The sequence below is a fragment of the Manacus candei genome, unplaced genomic scaffold (assembly GCF_025592945.1).
Source record: "Manacus candei isolate 608988 ecotype Guabito, Panama unplaced genomic scaffold, ASM2559294v1 h1tg000005l, whole genome shotgun sequence".
Taxonomy (NCBI): Eukaryota; Metazoa; Chordata; class Aves; order Passeriformes; family Pipridae; genus Manacus; species Manacus candei.
In genome coordinates this window covers 21,598,236-21,611,045 of record NW_026138053.1, presented here as the reverse complement: position 1 = coordinate 21,611,045, position 12,810 = coordinate 21,598,236, and the positions used below count along the sequence as shown (strand labels likewise).

Sequence of the window (12,810 nt, the reverse complement as noted above, 5' to 3'; positions counted from 1 at the left end):
GGGCTCTGTGTGTTCATGTTTTGGTGGTGTTTCCATAGAGACTTGACCCCTCTGATGCTTTAGGGACAAGGCTGCTGTGTAAATCAGAGCCGTGGCTCCTCCCCTGACCTGCAGCACAGACCTGGGCCCTCACAGCCCAAATTTGCCAGGTTTGCCCTGTGTACCAGCAGCAGTGCTGAGATGGGGGGGATTCCCATCACTCATCCGGGATCCAAACCAGCTTCCAGCAAAACCCTTGGCATGAATCCATCTCTCCTTTATTTCCCATCATTAATTAACAAGCTTAATATGGCAGCCTCTTTTCTAGCCTGTGGCAATCCCCTGCAGCAGAGAGTTTCCCTGATGGACTGCAAAGGCTGATTTTCCTCCCCAGCACCCATCTGGCTCCATGCTGTGCACCCACCTGGGTCCAGCAGCCCTAACAGCATCGCCACTGTGGGCACTGGCCCTGGCCCCTTGAGGGGGGGGCCAAGCAGCAGAGCCCCTCTCCAGTGCCTCCAGTCGCCATCAAACACAGGATTTTATTTATTTATTTTTTTATTGCTTACATTTTCTTTTCCCCATGAGAGTTTTACTGTAGGAATGCAATGAAATTAAAAATAGACAAAATTCAGCTCTGCTGCACAAGGGAGTGCCAGGAAGCCTGCATCTGTCACAGCATCCTGCTACCCCAAAGGGGACAAGCTGGCTGCTCAGGCTCCAGGTGGGAAATGTTCCTCCCTTCTGAGGTGGAGGGGTGGGGCTGGGCACCCCTTGTGACAGAAAGTAGTCCCCAGGTTAAAACTGTTAAAACCAGGAACCTGGAGGCTGTAGCAGGGCTTTGGGATCCCATGTGGTATTATCTGTGTGTGTGCCGAGGGGCTGGGGCAGTGCCTGTGCTACCAGGTCAGTTGTGGGGGCCAGGGCACAGAGTGGCACTTTGCTCAAGCAGAGAAGGCAGCTCTGGCCTCTAATCCTTGGTGCATTTTTGTATTTATTTTTGGGAGGCCTATGTGAGCTGAAAATGCTCCTTTACTTGAGGCTTGGAAAACATCCTTCCCCTCAGGGATGTCAAATACTTTATTTTTTTTCAGCTTGGACTCACTAGTGGGATAAAAAAGTTACAGGCTCTGATGATTACAGACATGCTCTCCAGGGTACAGAGCAAAATAGAGAATAAAGTGGATGCAGCTTTGCTTGGAAATTCCCCAAGCCCTGTGAACTTCTCCCGGGGAATTTTACTTGCTGGCTCCCAGGTTTCTTGGGAGCCAGTGGAGCTCAGCAGGGAGCTGGCCTTGGAGCTACTCACAGGGCAGGGATACCACCAGCTGGTGAAGGGTGTCAGCCCGGACTATGGGTGCCAGCCTGGGTGATGGGTGCCACTCCAGGTGCCCCATAGCTGCTGGAAGAGCAGGATTGTCACCTAGTAGTGCTTCTCAACAGAAGGCTGAGGGTGCCCATGCCACCAAAAATGGGTGCTGCTTGTGCTGTCCCTAGTAACCCAGAAAAGGGGTGGTGAGTGTAAAAGGCTGGTCCCAGAGAGGCACAGCAGGTTACACACATGGAAAACACCAGGAAAGAACTTGGTGGGGGCAGGAATGATGAAGGCAGCCCTATGCTACAGCATCTGAGCCAGTCCATGCAGGGACCCTTCTCCATGCAGGGATGGGAGATGCAACCACCATGGTGTGGAGGGGTCCCGAAATACAGAGAGATGGCAGGACAGAATGGCTCTGATGTGCTGTGGGCCAGAGCAGCACAGCTGGACAGCGAAGCAAGACAGATTTAAAACATTTGCTGGGAAGTCAATAAACAGGAGCCAAAAGGGATGAAGTGCTGGAAGATGTGATTTAAGATGGGATATTAAAAGCGACCGAGTAAGCACAGCTTGTTTCCACAAGGGCCGAGAACCAGCTCAGATACTCCCTGAAGTCAATGGTGTGGCTCTCCCTGGCTTGGATGAGCTTTGGCTTGGTCCCAGCAGGAGGTTGAATTATTGGGTGTAAATACTGGAGAGGGTGTAGGAGAGCAGGCAGGGATGAAGGAGAAGGAAAGGCACAAAACCAAGCAGAGGAGGATTTGGGTTCTAAACCCCCCTGCCAGTGCAGCACACTGGGCTGTCACGCAGGGTGAGCTGCTGGTGCAGGCTCTGGCTGTGGCACAGGCAAGGACAGTGCTGCCTGCCCGGCTTGTTACTGCCTGGGGGCATCCATGAGGAAACCCCTCCACGATGTAGGCTGATCTCTGCATCACCCATGTGGGGTGAGTAGTTGGGGACCATCTTGGGGGCCTTAAGGCCCTGGGAGGCTTGCTGGGGGAGGAATACCTGTGCTGGTGGGATGGTATGCAGGCTGCTAATGGGTGTGCAAGCCTGCGGCTCCTGCTCTCCCTCTCCTCTTTTTTGCTCTGTCCTGGCCTTCTGTGTTGCCTGGGTGTGTCAGAGCACAGTAGCCATATCCTTCTCCCCTTCCTGCTCCACTGCCATGGTGTGACCACGCTGAGCAGTGTTGCTGAGAGAGCAAACACCTCTGCACCCCTTTGCCTCACCTCCTGTGAATTTTTAACCAGGAATAAAAGGTGTGGCATCAACAGCCTGGACTCAGCCCAGGACAAATGGCACTGCTGGGTGAGTGGCCCAGGGCAGGGAGTGCTGGGGAGGTGATCCCTGGCATAGGTCCCCCGTGAGCAGTCCCTGAGCGGTGCCCACGCTCCCTGCCCATCCCCAGCATCCATGTGCATCTTCCAGGCAAGCAGACGCAATGCTTTGCAGGCACTGGGCAGCTTTCCAAAGCAGCAGGCGTTGCTTCCTTGACAATCCCGGCTCCGTTTGATAGCCACAATAGAAACAGCTAGGCTGTGCCAGGAAAATGCACCAAATCCTCCCTCAGCAGGATTTAGCCAGGAGGTTTCCTTGGGCTGCCGCTAATGGAAAGCTTGCAGAAAAGAGCAGATGGTAGTGGAGACTTTGGCCAGACTGTACTCAGGGAGACTGGGGGAGCAGTGCCTGGATGAAATTGGAGATTTTCCATGGAGCTGTGTCTTGGAGGGGTTGGAAAGGCGGCTAAGGTCTGCCACACCCTTTTGTCCTACTGATGGAAATCCCAGACATGTCCCAGTTGCAGCCCACCATGGGCAGCCCTGTTGTTTCCATCCCCACCAAGCCCAGGAGCTGGCCCACGGCTCCGTGTTTGTTATTGCTCATGCAGTGTAATATTAACCGCGTGACGATAATTCACGCCTTGGCTCTGAGGGTGAGAGCTGACCTGACAAGGGCCTGTGTGGGCAACCAGCTGCCTGAATGTGCCTGGGAGCGTTTTTACAGTTTCAGTTGGAAGCAGCCATGTGACTGCCCATGCCCATGGCAGGATGGACTCTGCACTGCGTCCCCGAGGGCAGATCAAGTTTTGGTGTGGCAGTGAGCGTATTTTTCAGGCTCAAACCATTTGGGGGATCTACAGCAGCAGTTGGCAGCGTGCTGGTGGGTGTGCCAGAAACCCCCAGAACACCTCTTTCTAAGACCCTTCCCCAAGTCCCCCACTCCCAGAAGGCCTTTCCTGCTGCCGTACTGTTCCCAATTACTCCCAGCCGTTGGCTGCCTGTCAGCTTTATGAAGATGTATCCCAGAGGTTTTCCTTAAGGTATAATTTGCCCTGACAGCCGCTTTCATGCTGTTGTTTTCCTGGCTGTCTGGTAATGGGATTAGCCGCGTGCATATCCGGAGGTGATGGAAGGCAAGTGTTGGGGGGGTGCACGCCAGCCCCCGTTGAAGGGTACACAGAGTACACCGTGCTGCTCCACAGTTCTGCGGCACCGGCATCTCGTGGACCTTCTGATGGGATCACGCGCCTGGCAGCTCTCCCCAGCTTCTGCGGGGGCTTGTTTTAAGCCATCCTATAATTTTCTTGTCAAATTAGAGTCCCATGCTGGGCTGTGTAGTGCATATTTTACAACAAATAGTTCTTCGCTGAGAGGGCCTTTGACTTGCACAAGTGTTGGTTGAAATACGGCCAGGGAGGAAGATTTCACAGACTCACAGTTGTGCAAGTGCTGGGAAAGTGCTGGACTGGTGTGCCCCTGGCCCCCAGGTCATGCCTTCACTGGTGCATCATCTCCCCACTGTGCAAGTGTGCTGGGGGGCTGTGAGAACTGTGGGAGCCCCTGCCCCACTCCCGCAAGGCGGGGCACAAGGGGAGCTGGGAGCTGCTGCCCGGGCAGATGGGCTGGTCTGCTACATGGAAATAGCTGTTTTTTCTTGCTGTGTTAGCAAAACAAACCCAAATCGGCTTATGTCACCGCCCTGCCTGCTAAAATGCCTGTGGCTTTTCCAGTTGTTACTCCAGTAGTCACCAGGGGCCAGGATGCTTGAGGGAGATGTTTGGGCAGGCAGCGTGTGCCCACAGCTCCAGCACACCTGGGAGCTCTCAACTTGCAACTCTGCCCCAGGAGCTCAGGAAAGTCTTGTGGGCTGCGAGGACCTCGCACAAAATATGACACAGTTGGAGCTGGGGAGCTGGTGCTGGCTCTTGCCAAGGGACCAGGAGGGGATAACTCTTGGCCATGACAGTGCCACCCAAACAAACAAATGGGACAGCCCAGGTTTTTACGAAGGCTGATGCCATGCCATCAAGGAGCACTGGCGCCTGATGCTCCAGGATAGAGCCTCACCCACAGATTCCTATCAGAGGGCATAGACAGCTGAGGCATGCTCAGTCTAATGGTTAAATTAGCTGGAACAAGGTCTCCAGATAAGATAAAGCTGAGGTTTGCTGAAGAGGCTGCTCTCCATTGGCGCTGACTGGGTTGTTTCCTTGACAGGCTATGGACCTTGATTTGAAATGATGCTTTGGGTGGGACCTGGGCTGCTGAAAACATCACTCTTGCCCGTCTCCTGCTGCTCCCTGGAGCTGTCTCTGCCCAGCATCAGAGCTGCCCACTTGCCTGTGTGCATGGGCAGGGCACCATGGGCGGCATTCCAATGCAGAGGGATGAGCTTGCTGCTGCCCACTGCCATTCCAAGAAGTCTCACACACAGTTGCAGCTTGGTTTTGGGTCCTGGGGGAACCCTGGATGGCAGAAGAAGCAGTGACACCAATTATCAGCCTGCTGTATTGTTTCCAGCCAGCTTCCTCCAGGGCAGGCCGGCAGGGCCTCAATTTATTGCCCCGCACAGAGTGCTGATGGGTTTTGCACATCAGCATTTGTAGTGTTTATGGACTCCCTCCCTGTAAAATGAGCAAGAGGCTGTATCCCGTGGGCTCCCGAGGTGCTGCTGTGCTCCAGGAATGCCTGTAGCTCTTCCTCCTTTCCTGCTGGGGCTCTCTGCCAGAGGGCTTTGCTGTGCTGCCCTGCTCCTTTGCATGCCTGCTGATCAGGGAGACAAGAGCAGTGTCACAGCCATGAGCAGAGGGTAGGCACAGCTCCCGTGGGGTGTAGGAACCGGGGCTGTGTCCCAAAGCAGCCTTCGCTCACTGAGATTCATGTAAGTTTGCAGGGCACACCAACACCACGCTTTGGTTCACCCCTTGGTGAAGCGGTATTGACATAGCCCAAGGTCCATGGATTTTGGTAGCCTGGCAGGGCAAGCTGAGATAATCAAGGAGCAATGAGGAGCCAGCAGTCACACAGCCCCATGCAGGCAGGGCTGGCAGAGAGCAGCGCGTGGCTCGGTGGTGCCTACTTTGCGAGAGCTACCCTGGTTCTGTGCCTGCTCTGTGGAGTGAACAGAACAGTCTCCAGAAACTCCATGGGGACACTAAGAGGAGGGGGTGGCTGGGCTCTGCTTCATCCAGGTCACTAGGCGTGCAGTGCCATGTAGGGGCACCTGCTGCCCTGGCTGGGGCAGGAGCGTTCCTGCCACAGGGGGAGCTGGGCTGAGTGGTCCGTGGGGACTGGCCACAGGGCTGGCCAGCTGGAGGAGACTTTCAAGTGGGCAGTTTTCAGCTGCCTGCTAACACAAAACCTGCCTTAAAAGGGAGTGCAGCTGAAGGCGTCTGTCGTAGCCAGGCAGTGGTCCCAAAGCAGCCTGGCACCATGTGGAGGGGAAGCAGGGCCACCAGAGAGGGGAAAGGACATGCCTTGCCCCTTATATTTCATCAAGGTGCCAGATGTACCCCATGTGGTGTGAGGAAGGAGTCCTGACCCGGGTAGCACACTCACTGGGTGCTGTGCCCCGGTGCAGGGGGACATGACGTGGCTTAAATACGGTGCCTGCCTGTATGTGGTGCCTAGGGCGGGAAGAATGAGGAGGAGGCAGGGTGGAGGCCCTTGTAGGACACCTCTCTCCTTCCATGCTGACTGTCTCAGCATCTCAGCATGACTCATGCCTTAGCCGGGAGCGGGCTTTCTGGTGATGTCCCGCCAGCATGGGTGCTGGCATCCAAACAGTGCCCTTGCAGCAGGATGCCAGAGGTGCTCCCCAGCCCGCGCTGACGCTGCCAGCAGGTGGGGTGAGCCCGGCACCACCAGCGGCTGCAGTGAGCATCAGTGGGACAAGGGATCCTGCTGGCAAGAAAGGCTGGAGCCAGGCTGGGTCATAAAGCAGTCCCAGCTGAACGTGAACTTCGCCTCTGGGCACAGCTTGCCGCCTCTCCTCCTGCACCCACGGGTGGGATCTGGTGTCAGTAGGGCCCTGTTTGTGGAGGCAAGGGATGCCTCACATTTCAGGAGGCAGTCACTAGGCGTCCTGGCGCTGGGTTTCACAAGCCCTCATGACCTTTCCAGCACAGCAACGTGCCCTGGGGAGGATTGTTTCATACAAAACAGACCTTTGGATAGGCTTTTCATTTCCTTCACAGCCAAACACAAAGGAACAGCAAGTCCTCCCTCCTAATAAAATGACAACAGCCAGTGACACAGATGGGCTGGCTCTCCACAGTGAGCGGAGCCACGTCCCGCACCCACGCCATTCCCAGCGTCCTACAAGAGGGGGATTATAGCCCCGCGGCTCCCTCCTGCTTCATCTTGCACCTCGAATTTCCCCACGTGCAGGAGACCTGTCTGAGGGTTGACTTTTACACTCCTTTGGGAAAAAAAAAAATAGATCTGCGCTCCAAGGGAATGAGCCTCGGTGTTCAGCATCCCATGAATCTTTATCTGGCAGTGTGGTTGATTGACCGATGCCAATCACACCTCCAAGCCCCGCTCAGAGCCGGGCTCTCGGCTACCCGCACAGCACAAGCGTGGGCAGGGAGCTGGGGTGCAGAGGGGAGAAGGGCAGAGTGTGGGCTGTGCAGGCGGCGTGGGGAGCACTGGATGTAGCGGTGCACGGGGTGTGGAGCTGCAAACTGCAAAGGCTGCACGAGGTGCAGGTGAAGGGATTGCATGGGGCAAGGGGTGCAGGGGTTATAGGGCTGGAAGGGGTGCAGGATCCCATCCTAGGAGCCCCTGCAGGGCTATGCCCCGGGCGGGCGCTTCCAGCTGCGGGCGGGGCCGCACATCTGGGCGGGGCGGGGCGGGGCGGGGCGGGCAGGCAGTGACTCTGACGGGGCCGGAGCGGAGCATCCCACAACCGGTGCGAGCAGCGCCCCGAGCCCAGCCGAGCCGAGACCATGCCTAAGTGTCCCCGCTGCCAGAAGGAGGTCTACTTCGGTAAGGGCTTCCTGCCCCCTTCCCAGCCGCCCGCACCCCGCGGGGAGGGCAGGGCTGTCGGGCACCGATGCTGCACCCCGCCCAGCAGCGGGTCCCCGGACACCCCGGCGCTGCGGGTTCTGGGTGCCCCGATGCTGCGCGCCTCATCTTTGCAAATTCTTGGGGTGCCCCAAAGTTTCTCACCCTGTGCTGCGGGTCGCCGGGGTGCCCTGGGTAGGTGACCCTATAGATCCAGCCAAGGAGGTGCCTGGCTGCAGAGCGCAGGCTGCGCTGGGTACTCCCAGCAGAACATGGGAGCTCAGCCTCATTTTCTTCCCAGCACAGCCCGCAGCCCTGTGCCAGTCTGGAGCCCAAAGGCCCAGCTGGTGCACCTTGCTGCTCTGAAAGCCAGGGCAGGTGAGCAAATCCTGCCCTCTGGCAAGTTCCTGGCTCAGTGGGTTGCCACTCACTTTGGTGAGGTTTAGCACAGCAGGATGACACCTCCGGGGTGTTATTTTTAAGCCGCGGTTGCAGGCTAGTTGTGAGACTTGTTGGGCTGCTGTCTGCTGCTCGGCTTTCTGCAGATGTCCTGCCTCCAAACTGGGGCCCTGAAGCTTCTTCCTCTTCTGGTGCCATGGTCCTGCTGTCCTGACAGGGTATTTGGGGGGTTCAAGCCTCTCCCCCTGCCAGCAGCTGCTGGAACAGGCAGGCTCTGGCTGCCAGACCTCCCCACTTCCCTGATGTAGCTGAACTTGAGGGGAGTTTGCTGGGAGCAGTTTATACACACTCCCTGCTTTTTAATTTACTAGAGACAAGGGATCTGGAACCTAAGTGCCATCGCTGACTTCTCTCTCTTCTTTATTTGTGTTCTACTTGTGCGTGTGCCCCAACGACTTGTGTTCTTCCAAGAACTCTGAGGCTCAAACACAGGAGCTGCTCTCCTGATCTAACAGTTGTGTCCATTAGCACACCCTGTGGGTGTGCACTGGGGCTGGCCTGGGCACTGCCCGGAGGGCTGCTGCGAATGTGGTTCCTGCCACTGGGGAACATTGCTTTGCCTAAACTTGAACTCGCTTTGAGATGAGGTTTTGGCACGATATAGTTTGTGTCTCCCTCCTGCGACTGAGGGTCCTGGGGCACCTCATTTACCCATGTGGTTTGATATCAGGAGCTACCAAGGTGGTGGTGTCAGTATCTGCCTTTCCCTGTGGCTCTGTGTCAATCCCAGTCGGGCAGTCTGGGTTTGCCGTGCCCGCAGGTGCGGCTGTGGAGACGACGTTTGACCAAGGAGGGGTTTGAGCTTGTGCTTATCAGGCTGCTCTTACGAAATGTCTCTGTTGATGCAGAGGCTGAGAAGGGTTCAAAAGCTGCTGGAGGACCAAGACTGACGCCTGATTTCTGTGCCTGCAGACAATCCGGAGCACTGACAGAGGAGGCAGAACAAGCCTCACTTCAGGGCACGCTGGGACTCTCAGAGCCTGGCAGTCCTGCTCAGGCGTGCCTCAGGCTGCTTTGGGTCAAAATCTGTCTGTAGAGTGCAGGGATGAGGAGAAGGTGATGCTGAGAGGACTGTGCATAGGGTTTGCAGGAATCTCACCTACGTGTCTGAGCGCCAGAGGGGCCCTGCTGCAGTGAGCATTGACAGAGCTCCTGCCCAAGTGTTGGTGCAAATGTGTGTGTGAGAGCTGGGGATGCTGAGCTCCTTCCAGAAACCCTGTAATGAGAGGGCCCTGCCACTGGCCAGGCTTGGGCTCCTGGGGGTGCCCAGATGGGGAGGACACTGTGGCCTCTGCCAGGCTGCGGGCACAGGAGGCTCTTTGTGCCACTGGGGAATGGCAGCAGGGCTGCCTTGTGACATTTGGGCACTGCCCCCGCTCCCACCTCTGCAGCCGCCAGCTTGCTCCCTGCACAAGCTGTTGTGGGCATATTTGGACTCCAAAGAAGAGACGCGTCAGGCTGCCGAGGGCCCCTCATGGCACGCACTACCCACAGTGGCTTGGTCCCATCGCTCGACCTCCTTTTGCAGGCATGGGGAGAGTGCTCAGACCTGGCTCTGGCAGGGTTCCTGTGGACAGCTCTGTTTAATCGCTTAATAAATTCCCAGAAGCGCAGTTGCCAATATGAGGAGCACACGTCTGCAAAAAATACCCTCCTCCCCTGCTGTGCTACAATTAAAAGCCACCCTGTGTTCCCCCCTCTCTCCGTAAACATGTCTTGGCTCCAGGATGTTGTCCCTCCCACGGCAGCCTGAGCCCCAGCCAAGCTCTAGCTCTGCTCTGGTTTGCCATGGTCCCTGTGGAATCAGAGCTGTGGCTGGAAGGGACTGGTTCATATTGGCAGGGCTTGGCAATGGCTTTGCCTCCCCAGTCCTTGCCAGCATTCCCCTTCACCCCTGCCAACTCTAGCATTCGCTCAGGCTCCAGTTTGCTGGGGAGAAATTAATCCCCTTGCAGGCTGATGTTGGAAGGAGGGAGGTCCTCAGATCTTTGGAAGATAGATCGAACTCAGCCCATCTTCATGGATGCAGTAGTGTTCACCCTGGGTGTGGCACTGCTGTTTCGGATCTGTGCGCTTGGATGTGTCTGGCGTTGTGTGTGCACAGTGAACACTTGTGTTTGAAACTCAGTGCCCTCTGTCCTGGACAGACAGACGTGAGAAAATGCCCAAAAATGTCCTCCCTAGGGTTGATGACAGGGAGACCAATCTGCCAAAATGGACTTGTGCCTGTTCAGTGCCTCAACTAACCCATCTCCCTTCTGTGGCAGCCGAGAAGGTGACTTCTCTGGGGAAGGACTGGCACCGGCCCTGCTTGAGATGTGAGAAGTGTAACAAAACCCTGACGTCTGGAGGTCATGCAGAGGTGAGGTTTGCTGCCCAGGAGGTCCCAGTCCTCTGCAGCCAAAGGCTGGGATGGGCGGAGGTGGAGCTGAAGGGTGGTCAGGGCTGATGCTCTTTCTCTCTCCCTGCAGCACGATGGCAAGCCGTACTGCAACCACCCCTGCTATGCCGCCTTGTTCGGGCCCAAAGGTAGGGTGCCTGTGGCTGGCGTTGCAGGAGGGAGGGCAGGGGGCTCGGAGATCCTGTCTCTGGGCAAGTTGCAGCTCTCAGTGTGCTCCCCATCTCACAGCAGTGCTGACCCTGCTCTGCCTCTCTTCCAGGGTTCGGCCGGGGAGGAGCTGAGAGCCACACGTTCAAGTAAACCTCAGGTTGGTCCTTCCCTCAGAGCTCCCCTCCTGCCTCTGGCTCCATGGGCTGGCTGGGGCTGTCCTCCCTCAGGCAAGCAGGGAAAGCAGGCCATGCCACAGCATCTCTCTGGGCTGGCTGTGACTCCCAGTCCTTGCACTGGTGTTTGGGAGCAACCTGCTGGGTGCCAGCTGCTGCTCTCCACCAGCCCCAACTGACTGTCAGCACCCGCTTAGCTCCGGCACTGGATGACAAAGGCTTTTTGCTTTGTGGCTTGTTGGCAAAGACAGGGTCTGTCCTGGAGCACTGTTGTCCCTGGGATATCTCTGCTCCCAGCCCAGCCTGAGTTCATCCACTCCTCTTTTCCATCCCTCTCCAGGTCTGACGGCCAGGGTTCTCAGCACAGTCTGAAGACAGCACAAACACACCGCGACAGACATGCGTTTTTGTTTTTAATTCACTCTGTACTAGACTAGAATGTTCAAAGCAATAAGTAACCAAGGCTGGGGCTGGTGTGGAGAGGAGCGTCTGCTCCAGATGAAGTACTGCTGGGGTGGGGCCTTTGGGTTGCCCTGCCGGACAGGAATTTGGCTGGTATTGCTGAAGGCTGCCTGGAGAGGAGACCACACCCTTCCAGCCAAAACCTAGCTCTGCTTCTGGCACCCAGCTCTTGTGGCTGGGCCCACAGTTGTATTCTCAGTCTTTAATAAACCAAAAGATGCTTCCCCCATGTAGCAGCTGTGCTCTCTGTAACGGGGGTCCCGCAGGACTCACTTGTGAAGTGCTTGCCACTTGCTTGAGGACTCCTGTGTCCTTTGGATTGAGACACTGTGTGATGGCTCCATGTGCTTCTGCTCCTGGTGTGTGCAGAGTCCTGCCCTTGGCTGCCCAGCCCAGGGGCTGCCTGAGCCCTGGGGCAGTGAAAGCAGTCCCAGGTGCTGTGGGTGAGCATGCCCCAAAGGAAGGGGTGATGGATGTTGTACTGGTGCTTGTCCAGGGTTGGAGTCTCCCTGCTTTTGGGAGCAAGGTCCTACTATACTCACAGCCTTACTGGGTCTCTGTGGAGACATTTGCAGAAGTCTAGAGCGTGGTTGCTCCCACCATAAGCCAGCTCTTGTTGCCTGTGGCTGTCATGGGGTTAAAGTGGAGGCATGCAGTGCTGCTGAATGAGGGGCTGAGACTGTTGACCTGAGGTCTCTGTGGCACTCCACAGCCTCCTGGCTATGTCCTGGCCTCAGGCACTGCCTGGTGGAAAGCCATGCCCATGGGCAGCCCCCAGATCTGCTCCTGGATATGAGATGGCCCTGTGCAGCCATTTTTTGGGGCAGATAAGTGTCTTGCTGGGAGGGGGTTACCTGTCACATCAGGATAACCTGGTATTTGCTGCTTTTGCTCTGAGCAGGCATACAAAAAGACCAAGTGATCTGGGAGATTACGGTTGAGGCAGAGCCAGCCTCCCTTGGTAGGGAAAGCAGACGTGTGGTGCTATAAAGCAAGTGCTGGCTCATAAGAGCTTTGCTCTTTGGTGTTTTAATGTCTTTGCCCCATTGGAAGAACAGCACTCACAGATGTCAAAGATGTCAACTCGAGGGATGTTTCTAAAATGGCTTCTTAACCATGTCTTTCCCTAATCTGAGCCATCCATTTACATATTCAGAGATACCTCATCACCCACTGGGATATTTTCGTCTACAGTTTATGCATGCATTTCCTTAGAGACTGCTTTGCATCTTACAGTCATGCCGGCCCTGCTGGGACTTGGCCAAAACCCTCAGGGGTCAGCGGTACATGTCCAATGTCAAAATCTTCAGTGTCAAAAGCAGCCTGATCTGATAAGCATCTCAAAACTTCCAATTAAAACTTGCTTGATGCTACAAGGCTCAGCACCCACTAGGAATGCTTCAGCGGGACGAACTCGAACAGCCGGCGCTGCGTCACCTCCCATCCAGTTAGCACAACAAACAGGCGTCTGTGTCAAAGGCAAACCCCAGCTATTGCTGTTCAGCTGTCACCAGACTTCCCAGCCAGCCAGGTCTCGTAGGGTCCCCTGCCCTCCTGCTCCCACTGCTGCCCTTGCCAGCA

The 12,810-nt window shown here is 56.3% G+C and overlaps 1 protein-coding gene across 1 annotated transcript; it reads left to right on the top strand.

The window, feature by feature from the left end:
* The first annotated feature begins 7,450 nt into the window (after positions 1-7,450).
* Positions 7,451-11,462, top strand: CRIP1 (cysteine rich protein 1). Its single transcript, XM_051805181.1, has 5 exons — positions 7,451-7,566; positions 10,311-10,405; positions 10,515-10,572; positions 10,704-10,751; positions 11,108-11,462. The coding sequence occupies exons 1-4, from the start codon at positions 7,527-7,529 to the stop codon at positions 10,742-10,744; spliced, it is 234 nt and encodes a 77-aa protein (XP_051661141.1). The 5' UTR covers positions 7,451-7,526; the 3' UTR covers positions 10,745-10,751; positions 11,108-11,462.
* Positions 11,463-12,810: the final 1,348 nt, after the last annotated feature.